The sequence below is a fragment of the Rhododendron vialii genome, chromosome 9a (genome assembly GCF_030253575.1).
Source record: "Rhododendron vialii isolate Sample 1 chromosome 9a, ASM3025357v1".
NCBI lineage: Eukaryota > Viridiplantae > Streptophyta > Magnoliopsida > Ericales > Ericaceae > Rhododendron > Rhododendron vialii.
In genome coordinates this window covers 40,374,594-40,397,130 of record NC_080565.1, presented here as the reverse complement: position 1 = coordinate 40,397,130, position 22,537 = coordinate 40,374,594, and the positions used below count along the sequence as shown (strand labels likewise).

General features: G+C 38.6%; 1 protein-coding gene across 3 annotated transcripts; it reads left to right on the top strand.

Moving 5' to 3' along the window:
* The first annotated feature begins 9,356 nt into the window (after positions 1–9,356).
* On the top strand, positions 9,357–17,419 carry LOC131301404 (maltose excess protein 1-like, chloroplastic). 3 transcript variants are annotated; one of them, XM_058327699.1, is made up of 9 exons: positions 9,357–10,128; positions 10,233–10,415; positions 10,503–10,793; positions 10,894–10,983; positions 12,306–12,407; positions 12,495–12,613; positions 16,555–16,617; positions 16,726–16,787; positions 17,154–17,419. In XM_058327699.1, exons 1-9 carry the CDS (start codon positions 9,748–9,750, stop codon positions 17,234–17,236), a joined length of 1,374 nt encoding a protein of 457 aa, XP_058183682.1. In that variant the 5' UTR covers positions 9,357–9,747; the 3' UTR covers positions 17,237–17,419. The 3 variants fall into 3 exon arrangements, with proteins under 3 accessions (XP_058183682.1, XP_058183681.1, XP_058183680.1); XM_058327698.1 differs by having other exon boundaries at positions 9,457–10,128; positions 10,254–10,415; XM_058327697.1 differs by lacking the exon at positions 17,154–17,419 and adding an exon at positions 17,098–17,119 and having other exon boundaries at positions 9,457–10,128; positions 16,726–16,860.
* Positions 17,420–22,537: the final 5,118 nt, after the last annotated feature.

The following is a 22,537-nucleotide window of genomic DNA, read 5'->3' as shown; positions in this document are numbered from 1 at the left end:
TTGTACGATTCTTGGTACAATAACATGAGACGTTATTGGACCAGATACAAGGAAAGTGACATGTGATGCCACTGTTCAGATACATTGTTCGGCAAGAGAAAAGCCGAACAGAAGGAGAGCTCCTTAGAAAGGATATGGTCCAAATTGTTTCCTTAGGACCGGTTACATGTGAAGTAACTGGTCCAGACCATTTGTTCGGCTATGAGACGGCCGAACAAGGAAAGAGGTCCTGTCAGATGATGAAATAGAGGGAACATTCCGGAAGAGTCCAGAAACAGTGGTATTCCGTTAAGGAATAAGATCCCGAGAATATAGGGTCAGAGAAAGATACCCAATGAGAATGGGATGTTCGGTCAGTAATGGAAAAGAATCCTGAAAGGACTCTTTTCCATAAATTGATAAAGGAAACGAGAATCCTTGATATCCTGGGTTTCCTATACGAGTTGGGAATCCTATGGCAATAGGGATGCTTGGGCACCAAGCATCCGAATGTCTATATAAACAGAGCAAGCCTAGAGGTAAAAGGTACGCAATACACTGCAATCTTATTGCTTTCCTACTGATAATTAGGGTTTGATCATTAGTACGAAATACTAACAAAGGCATCGGAGGGCCTTTGCCACGAGAGGCAAAGGTGCGCTCACTCCTTGTCTGTTTTGCAGGATAAGGGTTTCTCTGACGAATTAGGGTTACGTTCAAGAGGCACGTGGAGCCGCTGCATTCCAGTGCTGTTCAAAGCACTACTTGAATTTATCCACCTACAGAATCGAACGTATACCTGAAGTTTTTGGGAGATCTGGAGCTGGATCGAAGCTGGAGGTTGAAAAGGCGTGAAATGGAGCTCTAGCTATGGAGTTTTAGAGAGAGATAGAATTCGTAACCTCTCTCTCTCCCCTCTTCACCCTTTATATAGACTTAGGGTTTGGGAATTTGAAGTTCCCGCCCATCTCTACACCACCGACCCAGTAGCCAGCCAATGCTTGACACGTGGCGATGATAGGACGGCCCTGCAGAGCTTCACGCGTGCCAACTGCCCTACCGTCGGCTGTGCCCAACCACGGGGTGACACCTGGCACCACTTTGTAGAGGCCTATCTGTGACGGTTGTTGAGAGGGATGAAGCTCGGCCAAAACCCCACAACCACGATCAGCGAACATCAGGTTTCGGCCAAAGCTTAGCATCAATCTCCACCACGCACTCGGCGACGGCAAAGATTGAGGGGCTATTGTAGGGGACCGAACTCAACTGTCCATGACTGGCCGCCGTAACCATGTTTGGACCATGGCCGAGAATCGTCATTGGCAAGATTCTTGATCCGAGCCCAGGAGGCAAGGATCGTTCAGGCTCGGCCACCATTGGTCAAGAATTCGTCCGCGTGTTCGCCACGCGGATCGCACATCAGTCTCGGCCAGTTCCGGACTCGGACGGATCTGGGGCTCGGCCATATTTGAGGTTCGGCTACCCATGGAATCACGTGCTACCTCACGTGATCAAAGCGGTTACACTAAAGGATGATGATGAGCGCACATGGGGTGTGCCAGCTCGCGCCAAAACGGTTACCAAATGATGCAAAATGAATATATTATATATTATTTAAAAAAAAGAATATAAAGTTTCTTATTTTTGTTTTTATTTATTTTGTTAGGAATCTTGCAATTATAGAAATAAGTGTTTACATTATTTAGTTTTTCAAGTTAGTTTATTTAGTTTCCTTTTAAGAATTATTTGATTACGAAGACTCAATTCTAACTTTGGTAGTTTCCTTTTTCTTTATTTCCTAGTGTGTAGGGTTTCTCCTACTATAAATTAAGTTGTAAGCCTTAGGGCTATTCAGTTTTTGGATTAATAAAATTATAAAGAGTGTTCTCTTTTATGCCAAATTCTTTGGTATTCTACGGAATCAACAAAGTGTTTGATGCCTTTATTCCTGGGTATTCTTTGACTAAACAAGTTTAGAGAAGGATTTCGATCTCCGGGTATTCGTTACGAATCAACGGATTCGGACTCAATTTAGTAGTTTTGTGTTGCAATTGGCTTCCGCTGCATCACCAAATCTATGCTATGACGTTACAGTGACGTCGCCTGGTCCGTGCAAAGCACATGCCCGTACTTGGAGAGCAAGCTAAGGGGACTCTATAAATATTGAAGGATGACAACCCTAAACAGGTACACACACACACTCTACACTACCAAAAAAAAAACCCTAACTTCTCACTTGATTCTTTGCACATTCTCATCCTCTCGCCGGAGGGCCTTACCGGGCAACCCCGGCCAGGTCTTAGTCGTGCGTTCATTATGCAGGACTCGAGGAGAAGACAGGAAACCCGCGAACCAACGGAGGAGGGCTGCAGATCAACGGATCACGGGCCACACAGTATTTTAGAAAAAAGAGCACGGACCAAAGAACCCAATTTTTAGAAAAAAAGTGACTCCGTTTTGCTTTTTAGGAAAAGGCTTTAGGTTTGCGAGGTTCGAGAAAAAAGTGTTCGGTAATTTACTAGGAAAGGGACCCAATTGTGTCTAGGGCTAATGGAGACTAACGGCAGTTAGTAATTGAACCAAATTTAAACAAAATGGAAATTACAGAGTGTAAATCAAGGTAATTCAAACTGTATGGACCAAATTGACACAAACACTAAATTACAGGGACCATTTCGAATTTGTTCCCAATTATTTATGATAAACATGGTAGATATAGAGAAATTGTTTGAGCCACAATTTTTATTTTTAGTTTTCATAGATAATTCATAATAAACATGGTAAATTTAAATATATCATTTAAATTGCAAGAGTTACGCCCACCAAGGTCAAACGAGAAGCTAGGTTGAGACAAAGAGAATTAAAAGTTGAAGTGGATAGGTCTGTGGATTGAGTATCAAAATTACCAGATTTATATGCATATGTAATAAATTTTTCCTGTTTTTCAAAATTTCAATTTACAAGATTAATTTTATGAGAACCATATATATTGTAATAAATTTATCATGTTTATAGTATATAATGTAATAAATTTTCCATGTTCACTATATTGAAATACGCTTTGATCAATATATCATGAATTCTGGTTTGCTACATACTTCAAATTTACCATGAATACTGAAACAATGTACCATGACTACCATGCTGGAACAATGTACAAAGAAATTTACCATGAATTCTGAACTAATTTAGCATGACTATGAATAATTTTCCATGAACAAATGATACGCAAACTTAATATAAATCACTATAGAATTTACCACGAGTGCTAAATGGAAACCAAATCAACGAGATTTGGTCATTTCAAATGTTTGAAAATTTGAAATCTTCCCTTGGTTTATCCCGTAGTTATTGTGATTGAATATACATCCAATCTTCCCTTGGTTTATAGATATTCATAGCTATTTAAGTCAGGACGTTCGAATTTTAGCTAAAATCCGAACCATGCTCGTAGCAGATGGATTGTGTTTTCAATGGTCTAGATCTGCGGACGCTTTCTTACGGGTCCAGATCATTGAAAACACAATCCAATGGCTGAGAGCAAAAGTTCGGACCTAAACAAAATTCGGACATCCTGACTTGAACACGCCTCTGTGTGTGTGTGTGTGTGTGTATATCAGTCTGTCTCCCGTCAGAACCACCTCATTTTAATAAAATGCAGATCTTCCATTTTTCGATCGAATTTCGATGATCCGAGCCACTCAATGTGTTTAGGATGTGATTTTAAAGGTACCCACGCGAAATCAGCAAAACAAAAAAGATTGGGAAGGGCTTCATCTGAGTAGTTTTTGTTTATTTTTTATCAAACGGTTCAAATAAAAATTGCTCGAATGAAGCTTTTTTCAATCACGTTCTAAACATATTGAGCGGCTCGGATCATCAAAATTTGATTGGAAAATGGGAGAAATGAAGAGGTCCACATTTTAACTTCAAGTAAAGGCATCATTACCGTATTAAGTTAAGGACATCCCTTTTTCCGGCCAATTTGTGATGATCTGAGCCGCTCAATATGTTCAGAAGTTGATTTTAAGAGTGCCCGCGAGAAATCAAAAAAAAAAAAAAAGACCGGAAAGGGCTTGATCCGAGCAGTTTTTGTTTGTATATTATCGAATGGTTCAAATAAAAATTGCTCAAATCAAGCCCTTCCAAGTCTCTTTTTTTTTTTTGCTGATTTTTTTGCTGGTGCCTTTAAAATCACGTTCTAAACACATTGAGCGGCTCGGATCATCGAAATTTGATCAGGAAATATGGGAAAATGAGGACGTCCTTACCTGAAAGGGCTATATATATATCGGGACAGTTCCGGGAACACTTAAAAAAATCTTCCAAATTTTAATCTCATAGTCCCCAATCAAAATTTGATGATCTGAGCCGCTCAATGTGTTCAGAACATGATTTTAAGGGTGCCCGCAAGAAACTGGCAAAAAAATAAACCGGGAAGGGCTTAATTTGAGCAATTTTTTATTGGACCGTTCAATAAATGTGGGCACGCTACCCCGGAAATTTTGCTTCTGAAATTGGGTGCGGCCCTTTTTGTTTAGAAAAGCGCGGCGAAACGCCTCAATTCAGAGTCGCCACTCGGGTTTTAGCGGTGAAAGCACCCAAAGAACCAAACTCGAAAACGTTTGCCACGTTTGTTTGATTTTGGAAAAGGCTTGTAGACTAGTCCGTCGTCACCTTCGATATCTGAGGTTCGGGAGCCAGGTTACGAGAAGGGAAGGGTTTTATGGCACCCCCTCTCGCCCAATCCGGAGATTGGTCTCTACTCGGGCATTTTGTAAAAACGTTTGCATTTTTCTCTCATTTGGTCATCTTTTAGCCAGTTAGGGCGGGGGAGCAGCTAATGGGAATTAAAATTGTGACAAGTTGCAGTTAAGTGACAAAATGCTTCATGAATGACTTGCTTGCAATGATAAACATAGATTGAGAACAAGCACTGGACGACCCGATTGAATTTGAAGTTCGCTGCCCTGAAGGAGCATGAGCAGGGTCCGCACCAGCATGCACTGGCCGAACCAGTGCATGAAGAGACGACCTGCGCACGCCACGACCTGACTGGCGTACTTCACTCTCCAGGTTTCACAGTCTTTGTTTGCAATCCTATGGGCTCTGGAAAAGGACCAGCGCACACCCAGGACAAACCACACAGTTAGCAGAGCAAAATATTCATAGTTACAGACAGATGAGGTAACTGGAAGCCATAAAAATAGACAAGAAACCCCCTAAACAGAGTGGGGACAGGAAATAGGCCGAGGTTAAGCTAAGATGCAAGGGCCAGCCACTGGATCCTGGGACAACTGCCGTACGCCAGTTGTGGACAACCGTGCGCCAGTTTGGCCCTAATCCAATGCTTGGCTTTGCATCATCTGGGTTCTGGAACACGACCAGAAGGATCCCAGAGACCTTTTGAACAGATAAAGAGTAGGCAATAACTATCACATCTAAATAGTTCTAGATATACAGAAAGCAGTAAACTGGTTATTTAGCATGCGAGGGTGATTGACAGAAAGATAAAATGACAGAAATGGTGATCCATGATCCCCACGCCAGTAGTGCTCGTTCTGCCATGACTGGCGTACGGCATATGGTCACTGGCGTGCGCCATGTGTCACCTCATACGATTGTTGTATTTTTCCAGTCCAAGGCCAGGACTAGTATTGTTTACTAGCCTGGGCCTTGCTGGTTCCCCTCAGGAGTCGAGAACAGAAAAGAACGTAAAGGTGGTATACCTTTTTGTATTGAGGTTTGAAGGAGGTATTGAGCTTATGGGTTGAAGATGGAGGCTTAGAAGGTGGCTGTATGTCAGCAGGATATGTGGAAGTGTGTGGCCTTCTTTTCTCTTTCAATGGAAGAAGAGAGAAGAAGAGCAAGGAGAGAGGAGAGGGGAGCTTTTGCTTCTTGATGAGGCTAACCCCTTGCAAATAAATGCAAGGGGGGTATTTATAGAGGAGAGAGACTGAGATCAGTCTGGGACCAAGGCCTTGTTTGGCTGGTTGGGGCAAGGTTGGAGCCTTCCCATGCATTAAATGCATGGGACTAGTTGATGGGGGGTGTAGGAGAGAGGGGGAGCGGGCCTGGCCGATATAATCATCAGGGGCTACTGTGGCCGACGTCAGGGTGGCACAAAAGTCTCGTCCATGTGGCTGAATAAAGTTGATTTGACTGGGTTTGACTGGCGTGCGCCGCATATGGACCGGCGTGCGCCAGTAAAAGCTGAGTCAACGGTCGATGACTGACACGTGGCAGCTAACTGGCGTACGCGTCCAATACACTGGCGTATGCCAGCTGGGTTTTGCTGGGGCTGTTTGGCTCTGGTTTGAAAGGTTTGCAACGGGTTTGAGAAAGGTTAAGGGCGTTCAAAGCTCAAACACACCTTTGTCCTCAAACTGTCTTCGACTAAAATCATCATTGGGGTAATAAAGGATCGACAAATAACGTTATCCAGACAGTCCAGAATGGGGTGTCTACAATAAAGTTCAATAAAAAACTGTTCGGATGAAGCCTTTCCCTTTTTTGCTGATTTCTCGCGGGCACCCTTAAAATCATGTTCTAATTACATTGAGCGGCCCAGATCATCAAAATTCAATCGAAAACTTGGGAGGGTTTTTTTAAGTGTTCTCGGAACCGTCCCGTATATATATATATATATAGAAAGAGAGAGAGAGAGAGAGACACGCGCGCGCGCGCGCGCGTGTGTGTGTGTGTGCGTGCGGGGGGGGGGGATAGCTTATTAAAAGGGTAAGATTGATAATTCATACTCTAAGAATGTGGAAATATAAGTCCGTGTAGGTTCGTGTTTTGCGCTAGCTAGCTGACATGTAGATCTTACGTGAGCTGGAGAGGTATGATTGGTTAGTGGTTAAAAGAATGGGGAAAAAAGGAATAGTCTAGTGGGGTGAAAGAAAAGGGCACGGAAACAAAAAGGACAAAGGCAGCTTGTTGCATACAGGTTTTCCCAGATGGATCGTATGATATTAGCCCAAGAAGAATGTTCTCCTTCCTTAGTCCAATATCCTCTAATCCTTTCTCTAGAAAAACCTGTTCCTGTTTCTCTCTTAGTGTGTCCAAAAAAGGAATGTCGGACCCTTATTTATAGGCCTTTGGACCTAAGGTGGTTCCTAGAGCGGCCCAATCTAATCTCGACACATGTCCCTTCTGTTCTCGAGGTCGCAAGGGTGACGTCATGGCGCACGGGTGACGTGTGCTCCCCCCCCCCCCCCCCCCCCCCCCTTCCTTAGCCACCAAACCACTAGATTCCTCTCAATTCCCGTAGAAGCAAGGTCGTGACTGCGACGATCGTATCTTTGCTAAACCCATTGGTTCTGCCTTTGACTAGGGTGCGCTCTATTATCTAGGTGATCTTAGGTATCTAGGTCCCTTTCACGCTCTTTGGCTTCCTGGAGCCTGCGCGGACCGATCCCCCCATCGCGATGACTCTCACTATCTTTCTGCTCTTTTTTAATAATTTTACTCTTTTATTTTGGTTTCTTTGAAGTCCACCCCCTCGCGCTATGTCTGCGCGTGGGTCCCACTTCGTGCCACTTGGCGCTGGGGTTCTCATCATAGCATAGATTACGTGTATTCCTTTCTTTTGTCACCTCCACATGTCACCTTGTAAGTGATTAGTTAAAATCTTTCTTTTAATCAACAATCCATTATTTTGACCAAACCTACGGTCCAAAAAGTAGGCAAGATGAGATCTTATGTGGAGTGATTGACTAAGATGAAAACCCTACATATCCTTCCATTATTTGCCCACACGTTTTAGGAATAAATATTAATTATGGTTAATTTGGTGAGACCTCGTAATTAGAAACAACCAATAAAATCGAGACTAATGTTTATATTTATCAAGTGATGGTGAACAAAATCAAACTCAATAGCATCTGAAAGATTTTGAACATAAGAGAACAAACTCTTTCGTCCTACGCCTTAAGGAATTTCCGTTCCAGAACTCAATATAAGTACTTATTTTCTAAAAAGACGATTTCAAGTTCAAAAATAATGTATTTACGCAAATAATTTTCCTACCAGTATGGATCTTATTTGATAGATCTCATCGAGATCTTTTATACGGTACAAAAAAAATTAAAAAATTATTTTTCATTTACATTATTTTTTAGTTTAAAAATGTAAAATAAATATTTATTTTTTAAAAATGTGTTATGAAACGGGCCTAAGGCCCTTAACCGTCAAATCAATCTCTTAGGCTATCCACAGTGGCATAATCAAAAGCAAATTATTTTGAAAGTTAACAATATTGGAGTAAAAGATGGCTCACAATGGTATAATCAAACTTAACAACATTCTTAGAAATAATCAAATTTTGGGCTTTGGATAACCAAAACTAGCAACCTTTTTTCAATAATCAAAATTTGTGGATTTCACACCACATAAGTTAACTGGTTCTAAAATTTATGTATACGCGTGTTTCAAATGGTATTTTCTTCATATTTTCTTCGCCTGCTCTATATCTCATTTTCTTCAGCCACAAACTCTTTTTTTTTCTTTCCCTCCAATAGTAAAGCTCATATCTTTCAATCATTTACAATTCAACTCATTGTCACCGGATTAAGGTATTTCACTTTTTTTCCATTTTAATTTTATTCTTTTTTGTTCCTCTCATTGTGGTTGAATACATGAAGAACCTTGCATTCTTTTACAAATTCAAAAACACATCTTTTTTTTTTTTTTTAGTACATGATTTTTTTTTCAAATTCATAATATGAGGAAAGGAAGTCACCAATTTTTTCTCCAAAATTAAGGGAGAAAATCGATATATTTTTGCCAAAAAAAAACCTGTAATGGAGGGAAGTGATCAATGGTGGAAAACATTTGTCGCCGCATTAAGGTATTTCACTTTTTTTTTCCTGTTTTTATTTTATTCTTTTTTCGTTCCTCTCCCTGTGGTTGAGTACATAAAGAACCTTACATTTTTTTACAAATTTAAGAACACATCTATTTTTTTTTTTTTTAGTACATGATTTTTCTTCCAAATTCATAATATTAGGGAAGGAAGTCACCAATTTTTTTTTCAAAATTAAAGGAGAAAATCGATATATTTTTGCAAAAAAAAAAGTGTAATGGAGGGAAGTGATCAATGGTGAAAAACACAAAGGGAGAGAGAGTGAAATTGTAGTGTATCTCTTATTTTAGTTATGGACTAGAAGTGACCATTGTGAACCTTAACATTATTAAGCTTAGCAACCTCTTAAATGGATAATCAAAAGCTGATGTGTCAACTTTTGGCTATTCATTTTTTATTATGCCACTGTGGATGACCTTAGGGTTAATCTTTATTCCAATATTCACTGGCCGAGTTATCATTAAGATTTTCTTTGAAAGAAATTTAACGCAATCAGACAGATATGCTACATTTTTTCTGTAATCGAAAACCACCCAATTCTTCAATTCGAAAAAAAAACCCACCCAATTCTGAGATAAGGACGCAAGTCACGCAACATCCCCAATTTTATTGCAATGGAAAAAGCAAACTGAAAAGATTAACCGCTATTCGGTCTGCGAAGGCAAAACTCGAAGATATCAAAGGCGGCCACGTGTTCTCGCGAGACTCGATACTGGACACCGCCCAACTCCAATCTACTGTAGCGGGAGGAGTAAAATGGGCAATACTACGGTTTCCCACCACCGATCTGCTGGCCGGTTGAGCAGAGAGATTCATCAGCACGTCCGATCTACCCTTTCATTAGGAGTATCTCATTTCCTCACCCTCTCTCTATCCTTATTATTCTTGTAGTAGTAATTTCTATGTGGTGCACAAACTCCTTCTCTTGGAGTAATTGTAGAGAGGAGTCTAGTCTCTGGCTCTGCTGTGGTACTCCAGTAAAAGCATTACTGTTTACTAGTATCCCCAGTTCCCTCTCTATCCGAGTATCCAAACTAATGATGGCGGGTTGCGCACCCCAGCTGCGCGCTTTTCGACCTTCCAGCAGTCGGAATATCAGTAATTGCTCTGAGGGGGTCCCTTCCCATCCCTACCCACAACTCCGCCGTATCATCAATTTGAACTTTTCGTTCGTCGGCCCCTCCTCAGGACTCTCATCTCTCCATCACCGACTCAAACCCATTCCTGCTCTGGACTCGGAGGCTGAGGGCGTCCCCCCTGAGTACCCCATTCACCACGACCAGGTAATTATCTATCACCTCCCTACTCTTGTCTTCAAAAAGTTTGTAAATGCGCGAAACCAAAAATTAGCACTTCTTGTTTTATATTTTTCGTTCCATTCTTCTAGAAACGAGATGTCATGTTCCAGAGTGACGGAAGGAAGAGCTTTGAGCAATGGGATTCATTGACGGCCAAGTTCGCGGGAGCTGCAAATATACCATTTTTGGTGCTTCAACTGCCCCAGATACTACTCAATGCTCGTAACCTTTTGGCCGGGAATAAGAATGCACTGTTGGCTGTTCCATGGCTGGTAAATACCGCAACAAAATCAGTATCTAATCTCTTCGTGTGAAGGCCTTTCAAATTTTGGAACACTAAGGAAAGGAATGCAATGCAGGGGATGTTCACTGGATTGCTAGGGAATCTGTCTTTGCTGTCCTACTTCGCGAAGAAGAGGGAGACAGAGGTGGTGGTGGTGCAGACACTAGGAGTGATATCCATTTATGTTGTCATCGCCCAACTGGCCATGGCCGAAGCTATGCCTCTCCCCCAGTTTATTGTCACTTCTATTGTGGTTGCCTCCGGTCTGGTTTTAAATTTCATGAATTACTTTGACTTACTCAGTGCTGGAATCTGGTGCTTTTGGGAAGATTTCATTACGGTTGCTGGGCTCTCTGTTCTTCCCCAAGTAACAATCTCCGAATCTTCTATCTTCTGAAGTCTATTGATTTTATTATTTGCTTATTCCCCTTATTGTGGCCTTCTTTCCACAATTGAGTGGAATACAGGTCATGTGGTCGACTTTTGTTCCATACATTCCAGACAGTATTTTGCCAGGGGCCGTGGCTTTTGTTATAGCTGTGGTGGGAGTGGTGATGGTAAGGTTGACTTTACCTGTGTCCTTTTAACTATTGGTGGTATTCTTCTGTCAGTGATGTTGATTTATTCAGCTCTATTGAATCCAGCATATGCCAAAGGAATAGAATCCAGTATATGCCAAAGGAATTGAGGCGTTGATATTCTGCTTTCCTTTGTGTGATATCTTGACAGAATTTTTGAAATGGTGCCCATACTGATACATGGTACTTCCATGGTGATACTTTTTGAAATTTGGAGGGGACGGGATTCGAACCTGCGGCCTTCAGGTCATGGGTCTGATGAGTTGACCAATTCCTATCGAAACAAATCTCCACGAGATCCTTAAAGGATGAAAGATATTGCTGACCTCCATGGTACTTGAGAAATGACTTGGTGTAAAACCGCCTTCATTGGGCCTCATTGCTTTTAAGTTTTAGTAATTATCTATAAGTAGCATCCGTCCAAATGACCTCGTGTAGCAAGCAAGAAACCATCACCTAAACTGGCGTAATGCTTTAAAATGCCAAGAATAAGAATGTGGCTATGTCTAGCTTGATGGAAGCAGCTCATGCTTGTTTTGAAATGTCTATACAGTTTCAATGAACATTTGATCTTTGGTTGTCTTCCCTGAAGGTAGAAGTAGGTGGGTAAACTTTGTAGGACAACTTTAAGGCGATCAATGCTTTACGCAACATAATGTTGGACAAGTAATAAACATCGGATTAACAAAATGAATATAGCTAAGATGAGGATGCTCAGTTTAATGTACGGGAAGACCAGGAAACATGGGATTAGAGATGAAAACTATTTGTGTAGTAGGCAAGTACCTATAGAAGATAAGTTAAAAGATAAAATACTAAGATGGTTTCGTCATGTGCAACGATTACTGGTGGATGCATTGGCAAGAATGAACTTATGGGAATGCTCGAGGGAGTAAAGTACCTGGATTTAATATTGAGTGTTGTAGTGAAGAATGGTATGAAGTTGTTGGATTTAGTTTCGCATATAGCCTTGTCACTGTTGTATCTGATAAAGATTTTGTGGTGCCGCCCTTAATTTTTGGGGCTTGAGATCTAGTTTTGTTTGGTTTTAAGGAGTTAGACAAAAGCCAAGTTCAGGCGATATATTGATTTTGCAATCTATAATGTTTTATGTAGTTGAACTTTGTTGAAGTACAGGCTAAAAGGGACCAATTATTTAGCTTTTGAACCTCCAAATGACTTAGAAATTGTAAGAAAGTCTTCATTGGATTTGACCTTTGAACCGACTTGGAAATTACTTACTCTAGCATTAAGGATTTCAACATGAACTCTTCCAAATTTGAAGCTGCTAATGTTTACAGGCGCGAATAGGCAAACTTTCCGAGAAGGGTATGAAATTTTTTGGAGCAATATCTGGATGGACTGCAACTTTTCTCTTCATGTGGATGCCAGTTGCACAAACCGTAATAGATGTTTTCTTCTCTATTTGGTAAATCTATATAAAATTTGAGAAGATGGGTGTTCTGACAGAAATTATTGATTCTTACCAGTGGACTAATTTCCTGAATCCTAATAACATCAAGGGTTTGTCAGCTTTCTCGATGTTGCTTGCTATGATTGGAAATGGGCTAATGATCCCACGTGCTCTCTTTATCCGGGATTTCATGTGGTACGTTTCTTCTCCCACTCAAAACCTTGTGTCCAATCACTCTATGAAATATTATTGTTGCTCAACTTTATCGAGTTATCAACCTCTAGATTGTTGTTGTGTATAGTTATTGACGCCCTCTTGCAAGAATGATTTTCTGTACAACCATGACCTATTTTTTTGATGCAAGTAGTTGTCTCCCTTTGTGCTTTTCTTTGGGGTATTGTTTTCAACTTCCTTGAACTGTCTGCTTTGTATGTATATCTGCTGGATTCTGGGCTTTTTTAGTTAACCAGTAGATTTATTATTTAATATATATTAACTGAGTCGTTTTTCGCTTCCATTCTGCCCTTATAGCATTGTGACATTGGTTATGTCTATCACCCGGTGAACGTTTATGATGTTACTCATCTCTTATCATTAGCTGCTAAAGCCTAATCAGACAAAATACAGAAGACCCTCCCACACTCGTCCCTCTCGTGCCTGTAGGCCCACACTTGGTTGCAGTAAGCTCCTAAAGTGGTGCTGCTCCCTCCTTGGGAGCCCGCTTTTGCGCTCCCAACTAAGGTGCTTGACGGGAACCCGCTCCCATTGAAATGAGAGCTTGCTCCTTACAAAGATGGGAGCTTGTGCATGATCTTTGTACAGAAAAACTAGGATTTATCACTTGACTTCATTAATTGATCTTTGATGAACTCAAATATCTAACCGAAGTCATGATATCTTGAAAAGAAAATCATATATTGTAACACTAGCCCATTTCTTTTACTTATGGAGGACTTGGCCCATATTTTTACTTCCTAAATTGATTGTACTTCAAAGTGAATACTCTATGCTACATTATTTTCATAGTATATGTACACGCTCCCAGCCTTGGGAGCTTCTGTATGCCCCTGCTTCCGTCCCACACTCGCTCCCCCTTCGTGCAACTAAGGGCCCACAAGTGGCAACAGCAAATCTTTATCTTGTCCTCGCTGGTTTTTTTTACCTGCATGTCAACATCACCCAGCAATATCATCACCTTCAAAGTGAATGATGATGAAATCCCAGTTGCTCTTGGTTGCTCTTGTTCTGCCCCCTCGTTGCATTATATTTTGCACAATCGAAATGTGACGGTGTTTAACAAGAAAAGTAAAACTCTGGGGGAGGTTGCTTTGTTTGCTGGTGTTTATTGCAAGAGTACAGCTCTGATCAAACATCTTTAGCACCTCCACCAAGGGATAAAGCCAGGTGTTTGGAAGGCTCCGAACGCTGTCATATCTTCTCACATTTTCAACTAATTGGTCAAAGTTCGTTGTTTTTTTCTTTTTCTTTTTGAACATGGCTATGGGGAAAATTGTCTTTGCTTTACTGTTGATTGGGAGCACGATAAAGGGGTTGACGCCGTCCCTGCCTTCATGAGAAGGCTATCCTTTCAAAATCATGGTGAGTAGTGAGAACCCTCATGCTCAAAGGGTTCATGTTGTTCAAGGGGCTGTTGAAGTGCTGCACTTGTCTCCATAATTCCTCTTTCACAAATTGGAGCTTCTTGGGAATCAACTCTGCAATGTTGAACCCCCAGCCTTGAAAACCACCTCTCATACCAAACCTGACACCGGATGTTGGAGAGGGAGGGAAGTGAGTTTCATACTCAAATAAAAGGGTCACTCACCATTCTCTAGAATCCACCAAAGAAACACAGGGCAAAATCACCACCTAGCGGTATATCCACCAAAAGACTCCCTCCAAGCATAGGAAAAATAGAAACTTTCACGACTGAAACTTACTTTTTGAATCAGTATATGTAGAAAGAGTAATTTATCTTAAGCATTCAAAAGGACACATTGAGATAAGGAAGGAAAATTGAAAAGAAACTTCTCTGCTATTTTTGGTAGCTCTGACTCCCTTTACGGAACCATTAATATTTCCCACAATGAACTCCTAGTTGCACATTGTTTTATGCGTTTGAAACTAGAGAAGCCCTTCAGCTAGGTTCCCATGGAGCAGGTTCAGATGGGTAAATAGGTCAAAAGTGCTGACATAATATCCTGTTCCACTTTTTATTTTCTTTAACAAGCACATATTTTGAGACTTGGTTGTAGGAGTCTACAGTGTCATTCATGTAGTTGTTTGAGGCAACTCTTGTTCATCCAGTCTCCCTCAGATATCCCGGGCTTTAGAACTGCACAGAATTTCTTGATTTTGGAGGTGCATTGCATTTAAAACCATGTCAGGGAAGTAGCTTAACCATTCTCCCAACCTGGAGGAGGAATATTTCAGTCCTACTCCAAGCAGTCAGTACTTTCTTCCCTCAGCCAACATGTGTGCCGAGGGATGCAGGAAAAGAGTTAAACGCTGAAATGTGAGTATTACATGTACCTGACTTTCTGTTCATCTATCTGGCTTTTTGTTTCTGGGAAGGGAAATTTTTAAAAATGGTCCCTCTAGTTTGCACGAGTTCTCATTTTCGTCCCTCTACTATTAATTGTATCATTTTTAACCCTATAGTTTTCATTCCATCTCAATTTCGTCCTTCTCCCTGACGCCGTCCATGAAACAAACGGAATTGAAGGGCAAAATTGTCATTTTCTCTCACAGAGGGACCAAATTGAAATTTTATGCAAACCAGAGGGATTATTTTTAAAATTTTACATTTTACTTTTGTTTTTTGCAAATAAATTAAAAAAGACCAAGAAATGTATTTGACAACTGAATTATTTTTTATTGGGTAATCAAACTATATTGAAAAATTTATATTTCATTACACATTACAAAAATATTAGAAAATGCACAAATCAACCCCTTAGCTAATGTCTTTGTATCATGTTCTTATAATCTTCTTATTTTTTCACCCAATAAAAAAATGTTTAAAATCCGTGTTTATTTGTTATATGAGTGATCTTATGAGTAAGTCCAAAAATAAATACACTTATACCCATATTTTAATGTATTTGATCTCTTAATATTTAATAGTGTTTCATTGCTTAATTAAACACAATTACAAAATTTCTAAATACTACTGAACAACTTTTTCGTTTTAATCATATGACAAAAAAAATAACGATAGTGAAAATTCAATTGAAAAAAAAAATACAAGACCAAGACAATTAACATAAGGGTTGTTTTTTGAATTTTCTCATATTTTTTGTGATGTATATAATAAAAACTTTACAAAATTTCAACATATATTTTATTATTCACTATAAAATGAGATGAGAAATATATTATATATGATGTATTTTAAATTTATTTACAAAAACAAAAGTAAAAAACAAAATTATAGAAATAGTCCCTCTAGTTTGCATGAAATCTCAATTTAGTCCCTCTGTGAGGAGAAATGACAATTTTGTCCTCCAATTCCGTTTGTTTCATTAACGCCGTAAGTGAGAGGGACGAAATTGAGACAGAATGCAAATTATAGGACTAAAAGTAACACAATTGATACTAGAGGGACGAAAATGAAAATTCATGGAAACTAGAGGGACCATTTATAAAAATTTCCCTTCTGGGAATGCCAAAACTTGTAGGATATACTTATTGTGACAAGCTTGGGACCTAGATAAGAAAGGCATCTATTTAAAATTTTAAACACAACATGGGAACTTATCTAAGTGGTGAATTTACATGACTGTGGAAGCTGATTACAGCCTGTCGCATGCCATAGGCCCTTGTGAAGCTCTTTCAGTAATGTTGGCTTTTTAACAGTTTCTGAGACTTGGGGGAGAATGTGGTGTGGGTGTCGTTTCGTCCCACTTTTTTCAATTTTTATATCGGGTTACGGAGCCGTATTGCCTAACCATGTAAATTTGGCATTCTTTGGGCAATATTGTGATCCTCCTTTACTGATTTACTGTGTTTTTTTTTGGGGGTATGGTTTGGCTTTGACATGCTCAAATCTGATTTTCCTCTCTGTATGAAGCTAGTGCTGATGGTTGATAGAGATATATTTGAATAATGTTGTTTGGTTCAACGACTAATGGCAGGTTCACTGGTTCAACTTGGGCAGCTGTTTTTTATGGCTGGGGGAACCTTATATACATGTATTGGTAAGAGGTTTTAAAATTGAGTTTGTCTCCATCTTCAACCGCATTGTCGCATTTTCATAAGCAGCAATCTTAAACCATGTTAATCATAACATTGTGTTGTGAATTCAGTTTGAACAGTATTAGCAAGGAATTCTTCTTGGCAGCAACAGCTGGCTTGTACATTTGGATAGGTTATCCCTCAATCCATATCTATTTGCATGATTGCTACAACCTAATTCTGTTGGGAACTATATGGAGAAGAAAGTTGTACTCCCTCCGTTCCAAATTGGATGTCAATTTTTTATGTTTGTGCCAATTTCAATTCTTTATATTTTTCAATATGGGTCTCAAAAAATATGCAATATGGATCTTGTTTGATAGTTCTCAATTTGTTCTATTATACAAAATTTTCGAACTTGTGAAAAACATTATAAATTGAAAGATATAAGCAATGAAAAATGACACGAGTTTCAAAAATTGTCAATCCTTTTTGAGACGGAGGGAGTAGTACAAATTTGATCTTTCTTTTCCTTTTTGCCTTTTTTGAATTGCAACAGGATTTGCTCTTTGGAGAGACACGAAGGTGTACGGATACAGTTCACCTCTGACATCTATAAAGGAGTTGATTTTTGGTGTTTAATGTCAACCCCTGTTGCTTGTTATGCTATTTGCTTAGCCGACAGATAATGCTCAAGGCTCGCCGTTGTGTATCTTTTCATCTTTCCTTGTGCTGCCACATCCTGAGATGTCTAAACTGTCACTTGGGGTAGTTAATTGTTATTGAAAGGTAACAATGACAGAATTCAGTTGCTGTCACTTTGGAGGAGCTTCTTTTTGCGGCAATGCCTACATTCAATTTTTTTTTCCTTACTGGAGAGAGAGAGAGAGAGAGAGAGAGAGAGAGAGAGAATCTGAAATCAACTTTAATTGTTGCAGGGGGAATTGCGGGAGATTGAATAAAGCTTCTTTGTAAGTAGAGTCATGAAACCATGGCATGATTAATGAGTGCATGCAGGTAGCTTCAAACAAGCGGATTCGGGTGAATTTTAGCATGCTTAGGTTTGTAGCTCGAGTTTGAGTCCAATGAAAGTTTAACGAGTAGAGCGTGAGCCTAACTAGCCTAGGTTTTAGTCGAGCTCCAATTTGTTCATGAACTTTAATGAGTCAAAATACCATACATTTATGCTCGACATATGGATCTAGACACAAATTCAATTATCATTAAGAAAAGGATGCTCCGATGTGGAGATGACGATTGAGAGGAGACTCGATTTGTGACAAATTTTATCTCAATTTGTCTCTTGAATATATACTCTTGGCGTAAAATTGTCAATTTACTTATATATATATACCCACAGAAGAGTAATATCAATGAATAAATTCTAGGGGAAAAAATTGAAATGGTTTTTGTAGTTTAGTGTTTTTGTCAACTTGGTCCTTCCAGTTTGAATTGGCTTGATTTACACTCTATAATTTTTATTTCGTTCCAACTTGGTCCAATTACTAACTACTGTTAGACTCCGTTAACCCCGGACACGAATGGGCCCATTTTCTAGGGTTAAAACTGTAATCTACCATTCTCCTCTTATCCTAATATACCTCTGAACCAAAACACAAAGCCTCATTGTTTCATTCTCCATTTGTCGCGCCCGGGATTTTACCTTCGACCGAAACGTGTCTCGTTCGCCTTCGAGGGGAATGAGTGAGAGGGATTAGGGCCTAAATAAGTGATCTGATTCCTATGGATTGCAACGTGGTTCTTGAAAAGAAAGGAAAAATGAGGAGTTTTGTGTTCTATAAAAGGGGTTCAGATATTTTTGAAAATTGTTTGAATTTTAGAAAATGAAGTGGGTTTTATTTTCAAAAGGGACCGAGCTTTCATCAAGTTGTCTACATATATCTGGGTAAAGGAGAATCACGTCTGGCCATAATTCGGGCCACAAAAGGGGTTTAGAAAAAAACTTATCTCCGCAGGGCATAGAGTTTAGGTGTGCCTGATCACCTCTTGAATATCGGAAGAATAATTCAAGTATTTTAGAAAAAAAAGAACACGGGCCAGAGAACCCGATTTTTAGAAAAAAGTGACTCCATTTTGCTTTTCAGGAAAAGGCTTTAGGTCTGCGAGGTTCAAGAAGAAAGGGTTCGGTAATTCACTAAAAAAGTGACACATTTGTGTCTATGGTTAACGGAGGCTAACAGTAGTTAGTAATTAGACCAAGTTGGAGCAAAATAAAAATTACAGAGTATAAATCGAGTCAATTCAAACTACAGGGATCAAGTTGACACAAACACTAAATTATAGGGACCATTTCAGTTTTTTTTTCCTAAATTCTAAGAAAATATTCATTCTGTCTGAATTTAATAGTCTCTCATTCAATTCTAACCGGATAAAAAATGAGTTATATCTTTAAATTGGTAATGAATTTTACATTCAATATAAATCTGGAAAAATTTCAACATAGCACCTGACCTTTCGCACAAATCACACACAGGCACCTGACCATTTAAAATTATCAAAAAAACACCTGACCTATTTAAAAACCCATCAATTTTACACCCGCCATTAACTTCCCATCCAAAGCAAACGGAAATGCTGAAAATGTGCATTTTGGCATGAATATTGGCAAAACAAGATTAAGGCTTATTTTGGCAAAACACAATATTATACTCATAAACAAGATTAAGGCTCGATTTGGCTTTAAAAGTCAATTAATAACTTAATTTTTGTCTTTATTCAAAAGAAAAAAAGCGCATTTGTTATTTTTGCGTCAAGACGAATCAATAAGTCACAAAAATTACTTAACTTTTCAATCCAAACCCATCCTAAATAAGGAATCAAGCTTAATTTAGTAATTAAACAAAGGAAAAGGCAAAAACAAAAAACATATTATAGTCATAGGTAGGTGTGAAAAATGACAAGTCATGGGTATTTAATTACTAAATTAAGCTTGGCTATTCTATATTTTTTGTTTTTGCCTTTTCCTTTGTTTAATACAGAGTAATCTTATTTAGTTGCAAAGTTATGAGTATTTAATTACTAAATTAAGCTTGATTCCTTATTTAGAGTGGATTTGGATTGACAAGTCAAGTAATTTTTGTGACTTATTGATTCGTCTTGACGCAAAACTAATAAATGCGCTTTCTTTCTTTTGAATAAAGACAAAAATTAAGTTATTAATTAACTTTTAAAGCCAAATCGAGCCTTAGTCTTGTTTATGAGTATAATATTGTGTTTTGCCAAAATGAGCCTTAATCTTGTTTTGCCAATATTCGTGCCAAAATGCACATTTTCAGCATTTTCGTTTGTTTTGGATGGAAAGTTAACGGCGGGTGTAAAATTGATGGGTTTTTAAATAGATCAGGTGTTTTTTTGATAATTTTAAAAGGTCAGGTGCCTGTATGTGATTTGTGGAAAAGGTCAGGTGTTATTTTGAAAATTTCCCTAAATCTTATTTGATAGATCTCAATTAGTTCTATAAGACAATGTTTACAAAATTACATAAAATATTATAAATTACAAGATATAATCGATTGAAAAATAACACGAACTCACAAAAAGGACTATTAAATCCAGACGGATGGAGTATAACTTATACTTTGACCCAGGCTTGGGAATATAATCTAGTGTCACGCTCTTGCTTGGCTCGTTCATTAGAAGAGTAATGTTAAAATGCTCGTTTATTAGGAGAGTAATGTTAAATGCAGCTAAATCTTTGTAGGGACAAATTGAGTAGGGGGACATACTATAAAGATTTTTGTTATAATAAGAACATAAATATTTTTCCGTAAAGTTTAAAGGATATTCTATCCAGGATTTACAAAAAAACCCTTTCCAAGGTTGCCGGCATTGACCGGCGTTGAAAGTGCCAAAACCGCTAAAACCCTAAGGTAAAAGTCATACTTCCTCTGTCCCAAAATCTTGGTCTTTTTTTGGGAATGCGTATCATTTTTCAATTGATTATATCTTACAATCTATAATCTTAGGTGATTTTAAAAACTTTGTATAAAAATGCTCATTGAGATCTATCAAAGAAGATCTTTATTTGATATAAAAAACAATCTAAATTAGAAAATATAGCCAATCTTTTGAGAAATCCAAAAAAGGAAAGATAACCAAGAATTTGTGACAGAAAGAGTAATTTTTTGTTTTTCTAATTCCTCTCGTCGAGAATAATACAAAAAAGTTTGAAATAAAACTTACTCCCTCCGTCCCAATTTGTTTGTCCCTTTTTTTTTATATTTGGGACCTCTTACAAAATTGTTTATATGTTTCGATTTATAATATTTTTTATATACAATATAGATCTTGTTTGATAGATCTCAATTAGATCTAAAATATGGTGTTTTCGAAATTATGTACAACATTATAGATTGTGAGATATAGATAATTTTTTAAAAGACACATGTGTTGAAATTAGACAAACAAACTGGGACAGAAGGAGTACATTACAAAAAAAATTTAAACAAGAACTAAACCAAAAAATTATGGTTGGCAGAAACGCCATTAAACGTATGCACCGACAAAACTTGTCCAGAGACTGTGGCATAGTGGGGTAGAAGAAGTTTTACAGGTGTTCAACTACCTTTTTAAGATCATTCTACCTCCATATTCATTTACGTAGTCTCATTCATAATAGGAATAGAGTCCGCACACATTATATATTCAATGTACGTACGTGGACCTCACTTCTATTGTGAGTGAAGATGTGTAAATGAATGTGCAGTTAGAACTTTCGTAAAAGATCACACGACACAAACATACAAAAACTTGTCCGTACCTTAGAAATTCAGCCACATCATGTTGCAAGGCGGTGTGAATGTTTACAACAAAAATTAGATCACTGGACTGGAGTAGTATTACGCAATTACATTAGAGTATATTCCAAGGATAGGAGATAAAACAAAGAAAGACGTACAAGTAAATACACACTACACAAGTACGGAAAGGACTCGCGGAACGGCGGGGATCCCGGGACGCTGTCATGCGTCTCCTGCCAAGCAGCAAGAACGACACCGTTTGGTCACAGGCAAGGGGCAGTTCTGTTGGACATCAATTCCTTGTTTGCTTGGTCGGCAATTTTGAATACTTTTATTTACTTTTGATTTTTGTGGACCCATTACAAGTCTTATAATTATGATTTAAATCGCAAGTTATTCTTATAATACTTTTTTTATGACTTCTTAAAAAAGATTAGCTCAATCCGATATCGGCAAGATTGTTTCAGAATTCGTAGGGTGCCCTAAGAATTCTGAAACACCTTAGAAATTTTGAAACAGCCTTTACCAATATTGAATTGTGCAAATTTTTTTCAGGAACTCAAAAAAAATATTTTAGAAATAATTTGCAGTTTGAATCATTGTAGGACCATAATGGGCTCCACAAATTTTTTTTAAAAAAACTATTAATTTCTTGCCCATTAAAACTTAACCACACAAGTTTTAATGGGCCGGGCAAGAAATTAATAATTTTTTTTGATTTTTGTGGGGCCCATTACGGTCCCACAATGATTCAAACAGTAAATTATTTTTAAAAACATTTTTTATGGGTTCTTGAAAAAAATTTGCACAATTTGATATCTTGTAAAGACTGTTTTAGAATTCCTAGGGCATCCTACGAATAATGAAACAGTTTTACCGATATCGGATTGAGCTAATTTTTTTTAGGAATCTATAGAAGGCTATTATTAGAATATCTTGCAGTTTGAATCATCTTTATAGGATCCGTAATGAGCCTCATAAAAATAATTGTTCAAGAATGTCGACCAAGCGAACAAGGAATTGAAGTCCAACATAGCAGGCCCCTTACATGTGACTGAACGGTGCCGTTTTGCCGCTTGGCAAGCTGCTTGGCAGGGGACGCATGACAGCGTCCCCGGATCCGAACGGCGGAAGTCGGCACATGAGATTAGCGGGACACCGCATCAGCGTGTAGTGTAGTGTA